Source organism: Sinocyclocheilus anshuiensis, unplaced genomic scaffold (assembly GCF_001515605.1).
Source record: "Sinocyclocheilus anshuiensis isolate Anshui unplaced genomic scaffold, SAMN03320099.WGS_v1.1 scaffold391, whole genome shotgun sequence".
NCBI lineage: Eukaryota > Metazoa > Chordata > Actinopteri > Cypriniformes > Cyprinidae > Sinocyclocheilus > Sinocyclocheilus anshuiensis.
The window spans coordinates 135,634-149,968 of NW_015548229.1; the positions used below are offsets into that span (position 1 = coordinate 135,634).

Consider the following 14,335-nt stretch of genomic DNA (forward strand, 5'->3'; position numbering starts at 1 on the left):
TATATATATATATATATATATATATATATATAGTTTAATTGATATTTTTGAGCTCGGAGCTCGGGTACCTCCTTTAGTGTGAGTCTTTGGGATTTTTTCACATTTGATCTCCCAGGCCTTAAAACTCAATAGCTCTGTCCTGTTTTTGACAGTTGATTCATGTGCATTTGAGATCACGTGTGAGCTGACAACAGCAACTTCAATTCTCTCAGTGTCTTTTTTTTCTCTCTCTCTCTGTCTCACATTCTTTCTCGACAGTCTCATTGCCCATTTTGTCAATCATAGTCGGTTCAGCAGCATTTAGTGACTGTCGCTTGACGATGTGTTATTTCTCCTTTACCATGGTGAAAGTGTTGCTATATCCGTGCACACGGTGTTCAGACATCACGTCTTTGGTAGAAACCCAGACAGTCCTTTCCTATTTTTATAGTATGCACTTGAACCTTATATTTTAATTATATAAGCATATTAAAAAATTTTAATAATTCGATATAGTTACAGAACATGTGTGTATGTATGTATGCATGTATGTATATATATATTTTATTTTATTTCACATTTTTTATTATTATTATCATTATACTTTTATTAGAAATATCTTTTTAATAAACCTGTGTGCACTCACTAACACACATTGAGTATGCTCAAGCACCATAACACACACATTATTCAAAAATTTTAATAATTCGTTATAGTTACAGAACATGTGTGTATGTATGTATGTATGTATGCATGTATGTATATATATATTTTATTTTATTTAACATTTTTTATTATTATTATCATTATACTTTTATTAGAAATATCTTTTTAATAAACCTGTGTGCACTCACTAACACACATTGAGTATGCTCAAGCACCATAACACACACATGTAGACACACTTCTTTAGGTTAAAGGGGGTGTTTGGGATGTGCAGACCTATGAGTAAGCCACTCCGTCCACAAACGAAAAGAGCAACCTTCAGTAAAGAGCACAATGCTCTCCTGTCCACTGCTTTTCTTACACCTTCACATTAAAACTCCTGTTTACATTGGGCCGTCCAAATGCTCAAGGGGACGCTTCCCTGGAGAGAAAGCATTTTTATTCTCGGCTTCTGTGGTTTAGCTTCAGACCTCCCGGTTTATCCTCCCGGTTTTTTCTCTTTCCATCCATCTATATCTTTAGCAGTTCTTCTACTCTTTCTCTGTCAATGGATTCTTTTCATACCGTCAGCATCACCCTAAAATTATCACATGCTTACGGCACATCACAGTGACCTCACTGACAGTGATGAAATATTACATTCAGGACGACTTAAATTGAGAGCTTTTGAGGTGACCACAGATGGTGCTCAGGATGTGGCCTTGTTCTAAACCGGGTTGAATGAAGCCTATTGAAATACTCTAAAATATTAAATCCAGCATTCATCTCTCCACACTAGCATCCTGAAAATACTGTATAGGACAGTTTGTACCACAGATTCTAGATTTTGATTGGTTGAAATTCCAAGGTGTTGATTACTTTATGTAATCAATTTATTATTGATGCAAGCAATAGTTGAGTATTTGGGGCATGAAAACATGAAAAGTGTTGTGAGATGAATGCATGTACATGTTTCACAAATTTCAGCATTTGTCCATGTGCTCCACTGGTAGAGCATGCTACTAGTAATGGAAAGGTCACAGATTGCACATTCTGATATTTATGCACTGCAAGCCACCTCAGATGAAAGAGTCTGTCAGATGAATGAATGTAAATGTCAAATGCATAAACTGATGGTAATCTTGAAATCTGAGCATGGTCTTTAATCTGTTTCATTCTTGTGTTTCAGATCTATAACGAGATGATAAGAGACCTGCTGAATCCATCATCTGGGTTTCTGGACTTGAGAGAGGACTCGAAGGGAGAAATTCAGGTCGCAGGAATCACAGAGGTCTCCACCATTAATGCACGAGAGGTCAGTTAGACACATTATTTAGGCCCCATGTTACTTTACAATAATATTTTAAAACAATGTTTTTTTTTTTCTTAAAGTAAATAAGTACTGTTACAGTAGTCATTGTTCATGTTCATTTTAAAAACATACATAAAAACATATGATACTTCATTGAAAAAAACTGGTGTATATTTAAATAAGTATTTAATAGTGAATCCTTAATTCAACAGGGATGCGTTTAATTGATCAAAAGTGACAGTAAGGCCATTTTTAATGTTACAAAAGATTTTTCAAAATGAATGCTATTCTTTTTATTGATAAAAATTTTGAAAAAAATGTATCACAGTTTCCACAAAAATATTAAGCAGCACAATTGATAAAATAAAAAACAGTTATTTTAAATTATAATAATATTTCACATTGCTGTTTTACTGCATTTTTGAACAAATAAATGCTGCCATGGTGAGCATTAGAGACTTCCTTCAAAAAAAATCTCATCAACCTCAGACTTATGAATGGTACTGTGGAGCTGAATGTTGAGTTTTTTCTCTGTTTTCACTCTCTCTCAGGTCATGGAGTTGTTAATGAAAGGAAACAAGCAGAGAACTCAAGAGCCGACAGCAGCCAATCAGACGTCTTCTCGCTCTCACGCTGTGCTGCAGGTGGGCGTGCGGCAACAGAGTCGATGTCGAGACATCCTGCAGGAAGTGCGATTCGCACGTCTCTTCATGATCGATCTGGCAGGGTCTGAACGGGCTTCACAGGTATGATGATGTGTGTGAGGTGGGATATTTGTAGGTGTGAAACATAAAGGTCTATTCCTCTTTTAGTTTAGTTAGAACATAAAAGCACAGTGGGTGAGCTCAGACGTATGTCTATAAAGTTGGTAATCATTAATATCAGAGCTATCAATCCTTCTTTTTAAATAAAAGCTGGCAGAGTTGGCGCCAGATATATTCAGAATCATATATCAGCCAGTGACGAGGGAACAATTCCAAGAGTTTTAAGTTTAACTATCGGTGATAAACTTGGAGGGGAAATGAAGCCATCCAAGATGAAAATATTTGTTGATTATTAAATACATTATGATGCATGAGACACATCCACAAGTCCAGTGAGGTGTTTTTTATTTTTTAATATTAAAGTGTATTTACACTCACTGCATGAGATGGGAAGATATGAGAGAACAATGAAAGACATGTGAATCATTTTTAATATTAAAGTGTATTTACACTCACTGCATGAGATGGGAAGATATGAGAGAACGCATTTAGAGAGAGCGTCCCATGTATTTGCCATGTAAACGGTTAAAAATGTTGACCACTCAGGCCCACCTTGGGTTTAAACATGCATGTGACCGGCACAAAAGCAGATCACGTTGTTTCTGGTTATGGGGCATTGTTGCTCAGAAACATGAGTGCTTGTTTGTTCTCTATTGATGAGGAAGACAAGCCTGTTGCACAACTATTCAGAAAATGAGACATACAAGAGCGCCCCCTGCTGGAACAGACTTCCTAACCTAGACTGACAGTTTAATGACTGTGCAATAACTACTGTTTCTACTTTCAGACGCAGAACAGAGGTCAGAGGTTAAAAGAGGGAGCTCATATCAACCGCTCTCTGCTCGCACTGGGGAACTGCATCAATGCTTTGAGCGAAAAGAATGGCAACAAATACGTCAACTATAGAGACAGCAAGCTCACGCGATTGCTCAAGGTACAGAGAAGCGAATCTTCATGAACAAAGCTGCTTGTGGGATGTTTTTCTTGATTGTGGTTGTCTTACTAGGGTTTTCTCATGTTTGCAGGATTCTCTAGGAGGAAACAGTCGGACGGTGATGATTGCCCATATAAGCCCTGCATCTCTAGCCTTCGAGGATTCACGGAATACCTTGACTTATGCCGACCGTGCCAAAAGCATCCGCACACGGGTTAGTTTAACACGACAAATCAATGGACAACCTAGTAACCTAGCTACTTAGTAACCTAGCTTTTACCGTTCAAAAGTTTGGGTCAGTAAGATTTTCTTTTCTTTGTCAGTGAGATTGTTGCATTATTTTTGTGACACATTTTGTGATGCCTTTTCTCAAAATGTAACTGTTTTGTGAAGAGTTTGGTCACTGTTATATCTTACCAGACTGTACCCTGTTATTCTCCCTGTGCAGGTTAAGAGAAATCTGTTGAATGTGTCCTATCACATCGCCCAGTACACCAGCATCATCTCTGACCTGCGTAGCGAGATTCAGCGGCTGAAGAAAAAGATCGCAGACCAGGCCAGCAAACAGCTCAATCCGGACAGAACAGACATCCGCCATGTTCAAGGTAACATCCTGTCTGTAAGAAGTGAAGTGATGTGTACCATTGATACCACCTCAATTTTTCTTTGAATTCCCAACTATTCTATTCTATTCGATTCCGTTCTGTTCTGTTCTGTTTTATTCTATTCTAGTCTAGTCTAGTCTAATCTATTCTATTCTATTCTATTCTATTCTATTCTATTTAAATCTAATAAATTATTTTCTGCTTAATTAGATTATTTTCCATTTGAGTAGACTATTTTCTAAATTATTCTGTTCTATTCTATTCTAATAAATTATTTTCCATTTGATCAGTTTATTTTCTAATTGATTCTGTTCTGTCATATTCTATTCTAATCTAATTTGTTTCTGTTAGTTTGATTATTATCAATTATAATAATTGATTCTATTCTATTCTGTTGTTTTCTTTTTGATTAGATTATTTTTAATTGATTCTAGTCTATTCTGTTCTATTGTATTTTCTGTTTGATTAGATTCTTTTCTAAATGATTCTGTTCTGACATATCATGTTCTGTTCCAATAGATTATTTTCTGTTTGGTTAGATTCTTTTCTAAATGGTTGTATTATATTCTATTATGTTATATTCTATGCGGTAACACTTTAGAATAGGGAACACTTATTCACTATCAACTACGACTTTTCCCTCAATGAATTCCTAATTTGCTGCTTATTAATAGTTAGTAAGGTAGTTGTTAAGTTTAGGTATTGGGTAGGATTAGGGATGTAGAATAAGGTCATGTAGAATAAGGCATTAATGTGCTTAATTAGTACTAATAAATGGCTAATATTCTAGTAATATGCATGCTAATAAGCAACTAGTTAAGAGACCCTAAAATAAAGTGTTACCGTATTTAATATATTATTTTGACTGTATTGTTTCATTAGATTCTTTTCTAAATTTTCACTGATAAGTTTCAGCATAGATTGTTTTCTATTCTATTCTATTCTGTTCTCACTCAAATGTGTATCATAACATTATTTTTTTGTGTTTGCCTCTAGCGGAGGTGCAGGCTCACTCTTCTCAGCAGAGCCGGGCTGAGATGGACCAACTGTGGGAGCAGCTGATCGATGCGTTTAGACAGCAGATGGACATCAGGAAGCGTCTTATGGAGCTGGACAACAGCAACATGGAAATCCAGATAGACACATCCAAACACCTGCTGACAATCGCAGAGTGAGTCTTCATTCTGCACACAAACCAGAACTAAATTACAGCTAAATACACAGTGGCCCTAAAGCTATTTGGACATTTAAGTCAGAAGGTGGGCAAATAATAACAGTGTTGTCACTGGTTTCATCATTTCAGACTGAACAAACTTCTTTTGTGAAAGGTTTTATTTGAAACATTTGCTTGCCATCTTTCTTTCGAATAAATGCTTGGTTATTGAAATATTGTCTGTCTCCATCTAGCTGGGAGCAAGAACGCTTCAGGAGAAGAAAGAAGTGGCAGGGCGAGAGGAGGAAGGAGAGTTTTAATAAGGATGAAAGTGAGAAAGACTCAGACTCACCAGAATCTTTGCCTGACAGCACAGAGACACAAGAGGTGGCCATTGCCAGAGATAACCTCGTCACGCTCATGGCTGAGCAGAAGAAAATACAAAAACAGAAGGTAATGTTCTTACTAGCCACTAGAGTGTGGAACAACACCTCAAAAAACTCACAGTTCTGTCCTGGAGCGATAGCCTTGATGTCTGACTCCTTTTAGCAAATCAGTTAGTTCAGTCAGTTCATTTCAGTGAACTTGTTATAATCATTCATTTTCTAGTTAAATAAATGATATATAACTATGTTACAAAACAAAACAAAGTTCCTACAATCCAGTAATTTTCATATGTGACCCTGGAGCACAAAAGCAGTCTTAAGTCGCTGGGGTATATTTGTAGCAATAGCCAAAAATACATAGTATGGGTCAAAATTATTGATTTTTCTTTTATGCAAAAAATTCATTAGGATATTAAGTAAAGATCATGTTCCATGAAGATATTTTGTAAATGTCCTACTGTAAATTAAAACGTAATTTTTGATTAGTAATATGCATTGCTAAGAATTCATTTGGACAAATTTAAAGGCGATTTTCTCATTATTTAGATTTTTTTGCACCCTCAGATTCCAGATTTTCAAATAGTTGTATCTCGGCCAAATGTAGTCCTATACAAACCATACATCAATGGAAAGCTTATATATTCAGCTTTCAGATGATGTATAAATCTCAATTTCGGTCACACATACTTGGTGAATCTCTTTAATCAAATCATGATTCATTCAAATTGATCTGTTTGCCAGACATGCCTATCACTGTAGCCAAGATAAAACTACTGTATGAGATACTTAATACTGAAATGGATGCAAATATTAAAAAGACATTAGCTCTGTTCCAAAATCTGGTAAACTGGCAACATAGGCATTTGTCTTTTAAGGCAACATCCTAAATAAACTGATTTGGAACACTCTGCGTAGGCAGTGCATATTACCTTCTTCTTCAGTGCATATTTCCTTTCTGCTTTTAGACTGAGACTCCTTATAAGCAAAGATAATTTGTACATGACTTGCAATGTTAATAAAGTGACTCATCACATTAATTAACCATAGTTCTGCCATTCTCTTTAGGCTGGATTAGAGCAGCGCCTGGCAGAGCTCAGAGAGAAAGCACGCCGTCTTGAAGAGCTTCTCCCCCACCGCGTGAGCTCAGAGGAGCAGAGGGAAGTGCTTTGCCTCCTCTGCAAGGTTCACGAGCTGGAGATCGAGAATGCAGAGATGCAGTCCAGCGCGCTGCTCAAGGACAACGTGATCCGACAGAAAAACGTGGTAGTGCAGCGTTTCGAACAGCACAGACACCTCTGCCATGAGATCATCCAGCAGCAGCGGAAATTTATTGCTGGTGAGTTATTCACAGGAATAAGAAATGGCACAGAAATCTCAGCCAGAGATGAATCAGGCCAAACTGTTGCAGTAAAGTTTTGCAAATGATGCAATATGAGGATTCAGTTCAAGTTTAAATATATATATACCTTCTTGTAGAAAAATAAATGTTATAAGAAGTTAAGGTGAATGTTTTTGCAGATCACAGTCTCCTGGTTCCTCCTCACCTTCAAGAGCTTTATGAGATGTACATGAAGGAAATGGATGAGAAGAACTTGGACAGAGTCGTGGCCCTGGATAAGTTCACCATTCGTACTTTTAAGGTACGTCAAGCAGGCATTTTTAAAGTCAGCATGAAATCAAAACAGACTCTGTTTAATTTGTGAATACACATTACTGCTTATATTTTGCACAAAACATCGGTGCACATTATTCCAAAGAAACAAAATCCTGCCTAACATTTTCCTTCACCTGGAATTGCATCACGTTATGACAGTAAAATGAGTTTCATGATGACTTTAAACACTCGTCAAGAGAGGGACATGATAAAATCATACAGGAACAGAGTGATCACGAACATATATGGCATATATCTCTGTAGGACGGTTCCCTGCCCAAGATCACCCTCCCCAGTAGAGGTCGTGACCCCTTGCAAGAGATGGATTCAGACCAAGAGAGTGTTCACACACTGGGTTCAGACAACAGGGAAGGGCGGACGAAATTGAGGAGACACACGCTGCCTCCGATTCTCCCAGAGCCTGATGGGTAAGAAGAGCTCAAAGCTAATTCATTTGATGCTTTTTGTTGACATTTCCGTTCATTTCCTTTTAACATTTAATGGCCAAAAAATTTTAATTTTGTGAATATGAAAATAAAAAGAGCAAGGAACATTATGCATTCACAAGTGCACAGCAGACATAAAGAGAACTGTAATATAAACGACCTCCCTCATTTTACGTTAAAGGGGTCTGAGTTTGTTCACATGCTTTTACTTATAAGTTAAAATTTTTCTCCTGCCCATACAGAGACCGAGTGTTTAAGAGTAGTCACAAACAGATGAAGAACTCTGTAGTAATGACTCCTCCACCCATTCACATCAATGGCCAGGGCAACAGAGGGGTGAGCTTCTGGGAGTTTACATTTGTGACTTATTTTGATATAGTGTTTTTTTTTTTTTTAAAGATTATACACTAATGTTCAAAAGTTTGGTGTCAGTAAGTATTTAACAAAATGATTTCTATTTCAAATATTTTGTTTTTTCTTTTTAAACCAAAAGAGCTCCAAATCAACATATGTGACCCTGGAGCACAAAAGCAGTCTTAAGTCGCTGGGGTATATTTGTAGCAATAGTCAAAAATACATTGTATGGGTCAAAATTATTGATTTTTCTTTTATGCAAAAAATCATTAGGATATTAAGTAAAGGTCATGTTCCATGAAGATATTTTTGTAAATTTCCTACTGTAAATATATTAAAACTTAATTTTTGATTAGTAATATGCTAAGAACTTCATTTGGACAACTTTAAAGGCGATTTTCTCAATATTTAGATTTTTTTGCACCCTCAGATTCCAGATTTTCAAATAGTTATATCTTGGCCAAATATTGTCCTATCCTAACAAACATACATCAATGGAAAGCTTGTTTATTCAGCTTTAAAAAAATTGACCCTTATGACTGGTTTTGTGGTCCAGGGTCACATATTAGAATGATTTCTGAAGGATTATGTGACACTGAAGACTGGAGTAATGGCTGCTGAATAATCAGCTTTGCCATCACAAAATCATGGAAAGTGAATATTCTGTTTAATCTACATTTTAATTGGTTTCTCTGTTTTTTAACTGAGTGTAATGAATAAATGAGTGTGTCTGACACAATGCTGACTGTATCTCTGCAGCTGTTGCCATCTGTCCTGGATGACGCTCTGAGATGCAGCCATCTCAGTCACAGTATGAGCAGCCATCTGGACTCCTCGCCTGAGAGCAGCGAGAACGGCACAGATGCCCCTCTGACTCCTAAAGGTAAGAGTTCCTCTGCTCTTTCATCTTTGTGCTTGTTACACAGCTCTCTGGAACACTTGATTCTGATTGGTCAGTTGAGGCATTCTGCGGGCTGTTATTTTTATACAGTGACTGCTAAACTATAGCAACCCAATTCCTACATGGCTTCTTCTCATATAATGTATTAATGGCAACTTACATAATGTCTATTTAATTAGTCATAGTTTCAAAATCCCCTGAACTATTTTCCCTCCAGAGAGACAGCAGATTCTAAGAGGTGTGCAGAACATTGCGGTCAAGGCTGCTCGCCGCCGCTCTAAAGTGCTAGAAATAGATGCCCTGCGATTGCCCCCGCCACCTTCACCCCTAGATCCCAAGAAGCACAAGAGTAACCTGTCTTTGACCGAGGCGCCCCCTAAAGGCCTGGTGCTACGGCGTGGAAGACAGCCCAGTCCAGAGCTATGCCACGCCACCTCTGATGACAACCTGTCCAGCAGCACGGGAGAGGGACCCGCACCCAGCGGCACATGGACTCGGCCGCGGAACCGGCAAGCTGTTAAGAACCCCGCTCCACGAGAGCAGGACTTTGAGGGTCGCAGACGCAAGAGGAGATCTCGATCGTTTGAAGTCACAGGACAAGCAGTGAGTTTTTAGACAAAGGAGCTTCTGTGTTAACATATCGAGGCTAATGGATGAATCTCACAAAACTTGTTCAGGTCATAATTTACCCCAAAAGGAGGAGAAGTTGTATCTTGCATAATTAAAATTAAATGCATTTTTAGGACCATTTATTTTCATGACAATTAAGCATATTGTGTTAATGTAAGCGGCAAGGCAGAATTTTCAGCAGTCATTACTTTAGCCTTTAAGATTACTTCCAGTGTCACATGATCCTTCAGATCATTCTAATATTCTGATTTGGTGGAGAAATAAAATATCTTATTATTATCAGTGTTGAACACAGTTTAGCTGCTTCATTTTTTGATATATTATGAATGGCTTTACTAGTACTTTTGATCAATTTAATGCCTAAAGGCTGAATAAAAGTATTCATTTCTTTTTAAAAAAATCTTGCTGGCCCCAAACTTATGAATGGTAGTTTATAAATATTTTACAATTTAAATAGTAGGCCATTAATATTTAGGAATAAAAGGCAGTTGTGCTTAACTGATGTGAAAATACTATTATAATGCAAAAACGTTTATTGCTTCCAAAACAGACTTTAAAATATAATTTCTCATAATACTTTCCTTTGATTTTAAGGTAAAATATGACCCAGACATTCTGTTGACACTCAAATTTAGTTACATTTTATTAAATATATTGCATTTATTTATTTATTTATTTTCAGATTTATGTATTTATTTATTTATTTTAATTCAGACTATTTGCAACAAACTCAATATTTTCTCCACCCCATAGTTGTCTCAGGCTAAGAACACCAGCCAGCGATTTCGTCCCCTGGACAGCACTTCTGATCCCCACCTGCACATTAACGGTCATCCCCCAGCCCCCCTTCTGCGCCCCCAACACAGAGCCCAGCCTCAGCTTACAAAAATTCGACCCTCTCACAATATCCACCCAACAGGTCTGATATCACAATAAATGTATCCATTTATTCCAAGATAAACCTATAATTTATTTCATCCAATTTGTGTTCAGTGAAGACCAATGAGATTTTATTTTTTTGGAAATGCACAGATGTGTTGTGTTGGACTAAGAACAAGTATTAAGAAAATGAGTCAATTTTGATTTCCTGTTGACCTTTATTAATTTTCCATAGGATCAGCAGCAGATGTCACTTCCTCCAACCTGCCCTCCCACCTCATCAAGCGTGGCCCTCAAACCAGGCAACTTCAGCCCCTCCTGTACGTCACAACCACTGGAACAGGGGGCCAGCGCACCCGCAAACACTAAAGAGGCCCAAAAGCCCTGGCCTAAGCATAGACTGTCTCCTCTCGACCCCAGCATCAGCACTATGGAACCAGTAAAACATGTAGAGACCAAGTAGAAGGTTTCTTCTTATATCCAAATTGAAAAGCTGCACCATGAAAAAAAAAAACATTAATGAAAACTGGGCTACAAAGAAGACCATGTAACCCTATTGTGCTGCCTGAGTTTTTACAAAATTTCTCCGAGCCTTTCTCTGAAGATGTCAGCTTTTAATTTTTTGAATCCATTGGCTTATGTAAGTTGCAAAAAATGATTGTCATGAATTCAATGGCCTTGACTTGTGTAAAAACTTTAACACAATGACATGCAAACATAGTTTAAAGCCGAGCCAATGCGACAGTGAATAAAACCTGCCTCAGATGCCTTCCGATTGAATATGTATATCAGGCCTTATAGTGACAACTGAAATTCATTAAGCAGTTCCCAAAAACATATTTATCTCTGCAGAACTGAAACGGTGTTGCTTGTTTATGCGACTAAGGAATCAGATATACCCCTCTCATTCCCCAGGGAGCAATATATATTTCGCAGCTTCTCTGGCTGTGAAAGTATTGCTCCCTCAGGCCTTGCACAAATGAATGTACTGTCACATTGCTTATGATTCATATGTCTGGCTTCTGTGACCGTTCCATTTACTGATGTCATTTTGTGTTTACTGGTAATAATCAATGTAAATTTGCCTGCACTGTCATGCAGGTTTCAGCGTAGCTGTTTTCTCTAAAATCCTTTTGGGTTTGTGTTAGTTCTTAGTACCAGACAAGGTGGTATACTGTATTTAACATAGTTCATACCCTCAGTGGAATGTTTTTAATCAAAAAAGGGAAAAAAAAGAGACCGTATTGAAAAAGACTGTAATTGTGTTTTGTTTTTCGGAATTATACATGCATAGGCATTTTTTTCTACTCTTAATTTTATACCTTTTTTGTAACCAAATAAATTTGACTGACAAAGTGATTGCAGTAGTGTATGCATTGTACATATACACCTACATTATATACATTTTTGTCAAGGTCAGTTTTAAGGATGTCATGTTGTGGAGAGAAGTCTTAGAGGAAAATTATGCTCAGGAGGCAGAGTTCCAGAAGTCAAAATTAGACTTCATTGCAAGAAGACAACAAAGCTGAGATGCCTGCAGAATATCTGAATCTTTCTCTGTCCATACTACCATCTTTGTAGTTATTGGTCACTGTCCAATGAGCGTACAGACCTTTATTTGAATACGTCATTCCCGGTACTTTCCACAAATGTTTATTATTTTTCATAACATTTGCTTTCATTGTAGCAAACCACCTGCTAGTCTGTTTTCCAAAAGTTAACTTCTCTTATCTACCACTTTCCGGGTGCCTAAGATTGCAGAGCCATATACATTTTAGGATTTTAATGAGCTGTCAGGATTTTAATGAGTATTCATCCTGAGTTTTCATTTTAATGAGATCTCATCTTGTGGCATCTCCCATCTCCGTTACTTCCTTCTGTATTCTCCATTCATAAGCACAGTCACGTAGGCCAAGAGGCCTACACAGTGAGTCAGTTTGGCCTTGGGGCCTTCAAATGCACCCAGCTCACATATGAGGCAAACTAACTTCCACAAACATGCAAAGTAATTTCTTAAATTGTTTTCTATAGGATAAATAAAATATTTCATCAGTCATAGTACACAAATGTTTCCCATTTAGGAACATACAGTAGTAGTTCAGAAGCATATGATCACTCAAAATACTGTATCCTTTACGCTTTAAACAACAGTACTGACTGTGTTCCTGTACTGTCAGCACAATGCAGCGTGTATCATTGTTTTCTTTTTGGCACCATGTCAGTGGATATCAGGACTAAATGTCAATATTTCAGTGTAAACAATTTCTCCTATTTCCAGTGACCAAGCAAAACAATGCAAGCGTAGCAAAATACCTAGCACAGTGGGTATTGCATCATCAAGTGCTTGAGCTACTGAGAAACTGCAAGGCATTGTATGTCTAAACTGGGTATACAATTTAAAAGTATTGTAAAAATAAATTGGTAAAAAATTAACTATAGAGCACAGATGTATAATATATATTATATTATACATCTGTGCTCTATAGTTCAAAATATAATATAATATAATTTAATATACTATAGACCTGTAGGTCAACGGCAGGTGGGGTCGGAGGTGTGTTGATGACGTCAAACACAAACTACACAACCAATCAGCGAAGTCCTACAAGTTCTGAGGCTCGTGATTGGCTTGCTTGACTCCGACGAATCACGAGTCTCGTAACTTGTAGCGCTGCGCTGATTGGTTGAATGACTGGTCGGTCCAGCTGATGGCAGAGGCGCAAGTAGTGTTGACAACGCCGTCCTAGATCCCTTCTCTATTCATTTTTTTCCTAAAGGATATTTATTTGGAAAGAACAAAGCGAATTTGGAGGAAAGGAAAGACATGTCTTAATGTATATCATACGTAAGTGCATTTCCTTGTTTAAGCTTGAGGGAAAGCTGTTAGCCAGTTAGCGTTAGCTGTCAGTGTTTACTCACCGACCGCAGCGAACAAAACTCATTATTTCATCGATAGTTTTCACATTGGGTTCTAGTATTTCATGTATATTAAACATATGTATTCTATTTTAAAGAAAAAAAAAAGAAGGAGCGAAAGCCCAACCCATCCTTTATTGACCAGCACGCTCTACATGTCGGGTGCAAGCGACCTCCTGCACGCGCAGTGACATTTTGCGTTAAAAAAAAAAATCCTGTTTTTTGCAGACTGTTTTACAGGTAGCTGGCAGCACACTGTCACGCTTTACAAGCTGCGTTCTCTAATGTATTCTTATCTGCGCTTACCTTTGTACTCCCTTTTCCCCTTCTCTCTGCTTCAAAGCATCTTAAAGGTGTTATCAGTCTTGACATGGGAAGCTTTGCGGACAATGTTTAAAACAAGTTTTAGAAAGTTTAATAGTTGCATATGTGGGGGGAACAATTATAATATATATTCAACTATTCTGATGTATAGATATGTTTCTTTGCACTAGTGATGGAAGATAAAAGGAAGAGCAGCGATTGCTTGTGTCTACTTTGGAAGCCCGTTTCAGCCACGGAATTAAATGGAGTAAAAAAAAAAAATAAAAAAAATTGCGACCTTTATCTCACAATTCGGACTTTGTTTTTAGCAATTCTGAGAACAAAATTCAGAGAGAGAAATAAAAAATTAGTTGCTAGATGTAAACTCAGAATTAGATAGATTCTCTATGGGGTTCAGGTCTGGTGAGTTTGCTGGCCAGTCAAGCACACCAACACCATGGTCATTTAACCAAC

General features: G+C 37.4%; 2 protein-coding genes across 2 annotated transcripts in view; both read left to right on the top strand.

The window, feature by feature from the left end:
• LOC107654553 (kinesin-like protein KIF19) overlaps positions 1 to 11,998 on the top strand; it is a 51,063-nt gene extending 39,065 nt beyond the window's left edge. Inside the window, exons 6-20 of the mRNA XM_016441678.1 lie at positions 1,814 to 1,939; positions 2,488 to 2,682; positions 3,488 to 3,634; positions 3,726 to 3,848; positions 4,083 to 4,239; positions 5,236 to 5,410; positions 5,647 to 5,845; positions 6,844 to 7,114; positions 7,297 to 7,418; positions 7,697 to 7,860; positions 8,121 to 8,214; positions 8,992 to 9,115; positions 9,351 to 9,736; positions 10,517 to 10,682; positions 10,878 to 11,998. Coding sequence (XP_016297164.1) covers positions 1,814 to 1,939; positions 2,488 to 2,682; positions 3,488 to 3,634; positions 3,726 to 3,848; positions 4,083 to 4,239; positions 5,236 to 5,410; positions 5,647 to 5,845; positions 6,844 to 7,114; positions 7,297 to 7,418; positions 7,697 to 7,860; positions 8,121 to 8,214; positions 8,992 to 9,115; positions 9,351 to 9,736; positions 10,517 to 10,682; positions 10,878 to 11,011 — 2,583 coding nt within the window. The 3' untranslated portion in view covers positions 11,012 to 11,998. The remainder of the gene's footprint in view (positions 1 to 1,813; positions 1,940 to 2,487; positions 2,683 to 3,487; positions 3,635 to 3,725; positions 3,849 to 4,082; positions 4,240 to 5,235; positions 5,411 to 5,646; positions 5,846 to 6,843; positions 7,115 to 7,296; positions 7,419 to 7,696; positions 7,861 to 8,120; positions 8,215 to 8,991; positions 9,116 to 9,350; positions 9,737 to 10,516; positions 10,683 to 10,877) is intronic.
• A 1,344-nt stretch (positions 11,999 to 13,342) lies between these two features.
• Positions 13,343 to 14,335, top strand: part of LOC107654554 (ATP-binding cassette sub-family A member 5-like) — a 27,128-nt gene continuing 26,135 nt past the window's right edge. Inside the window, 1 exon segment of the mRNA XM_016441679.1 lies at positions 13,343 to 13,487. Coding sequence (XP_016297165.1) covers positions 13,475 to 13,487 — 13 coding nt within the window. The 5' untranslated portion in view covers positions 13,343 to 13,474.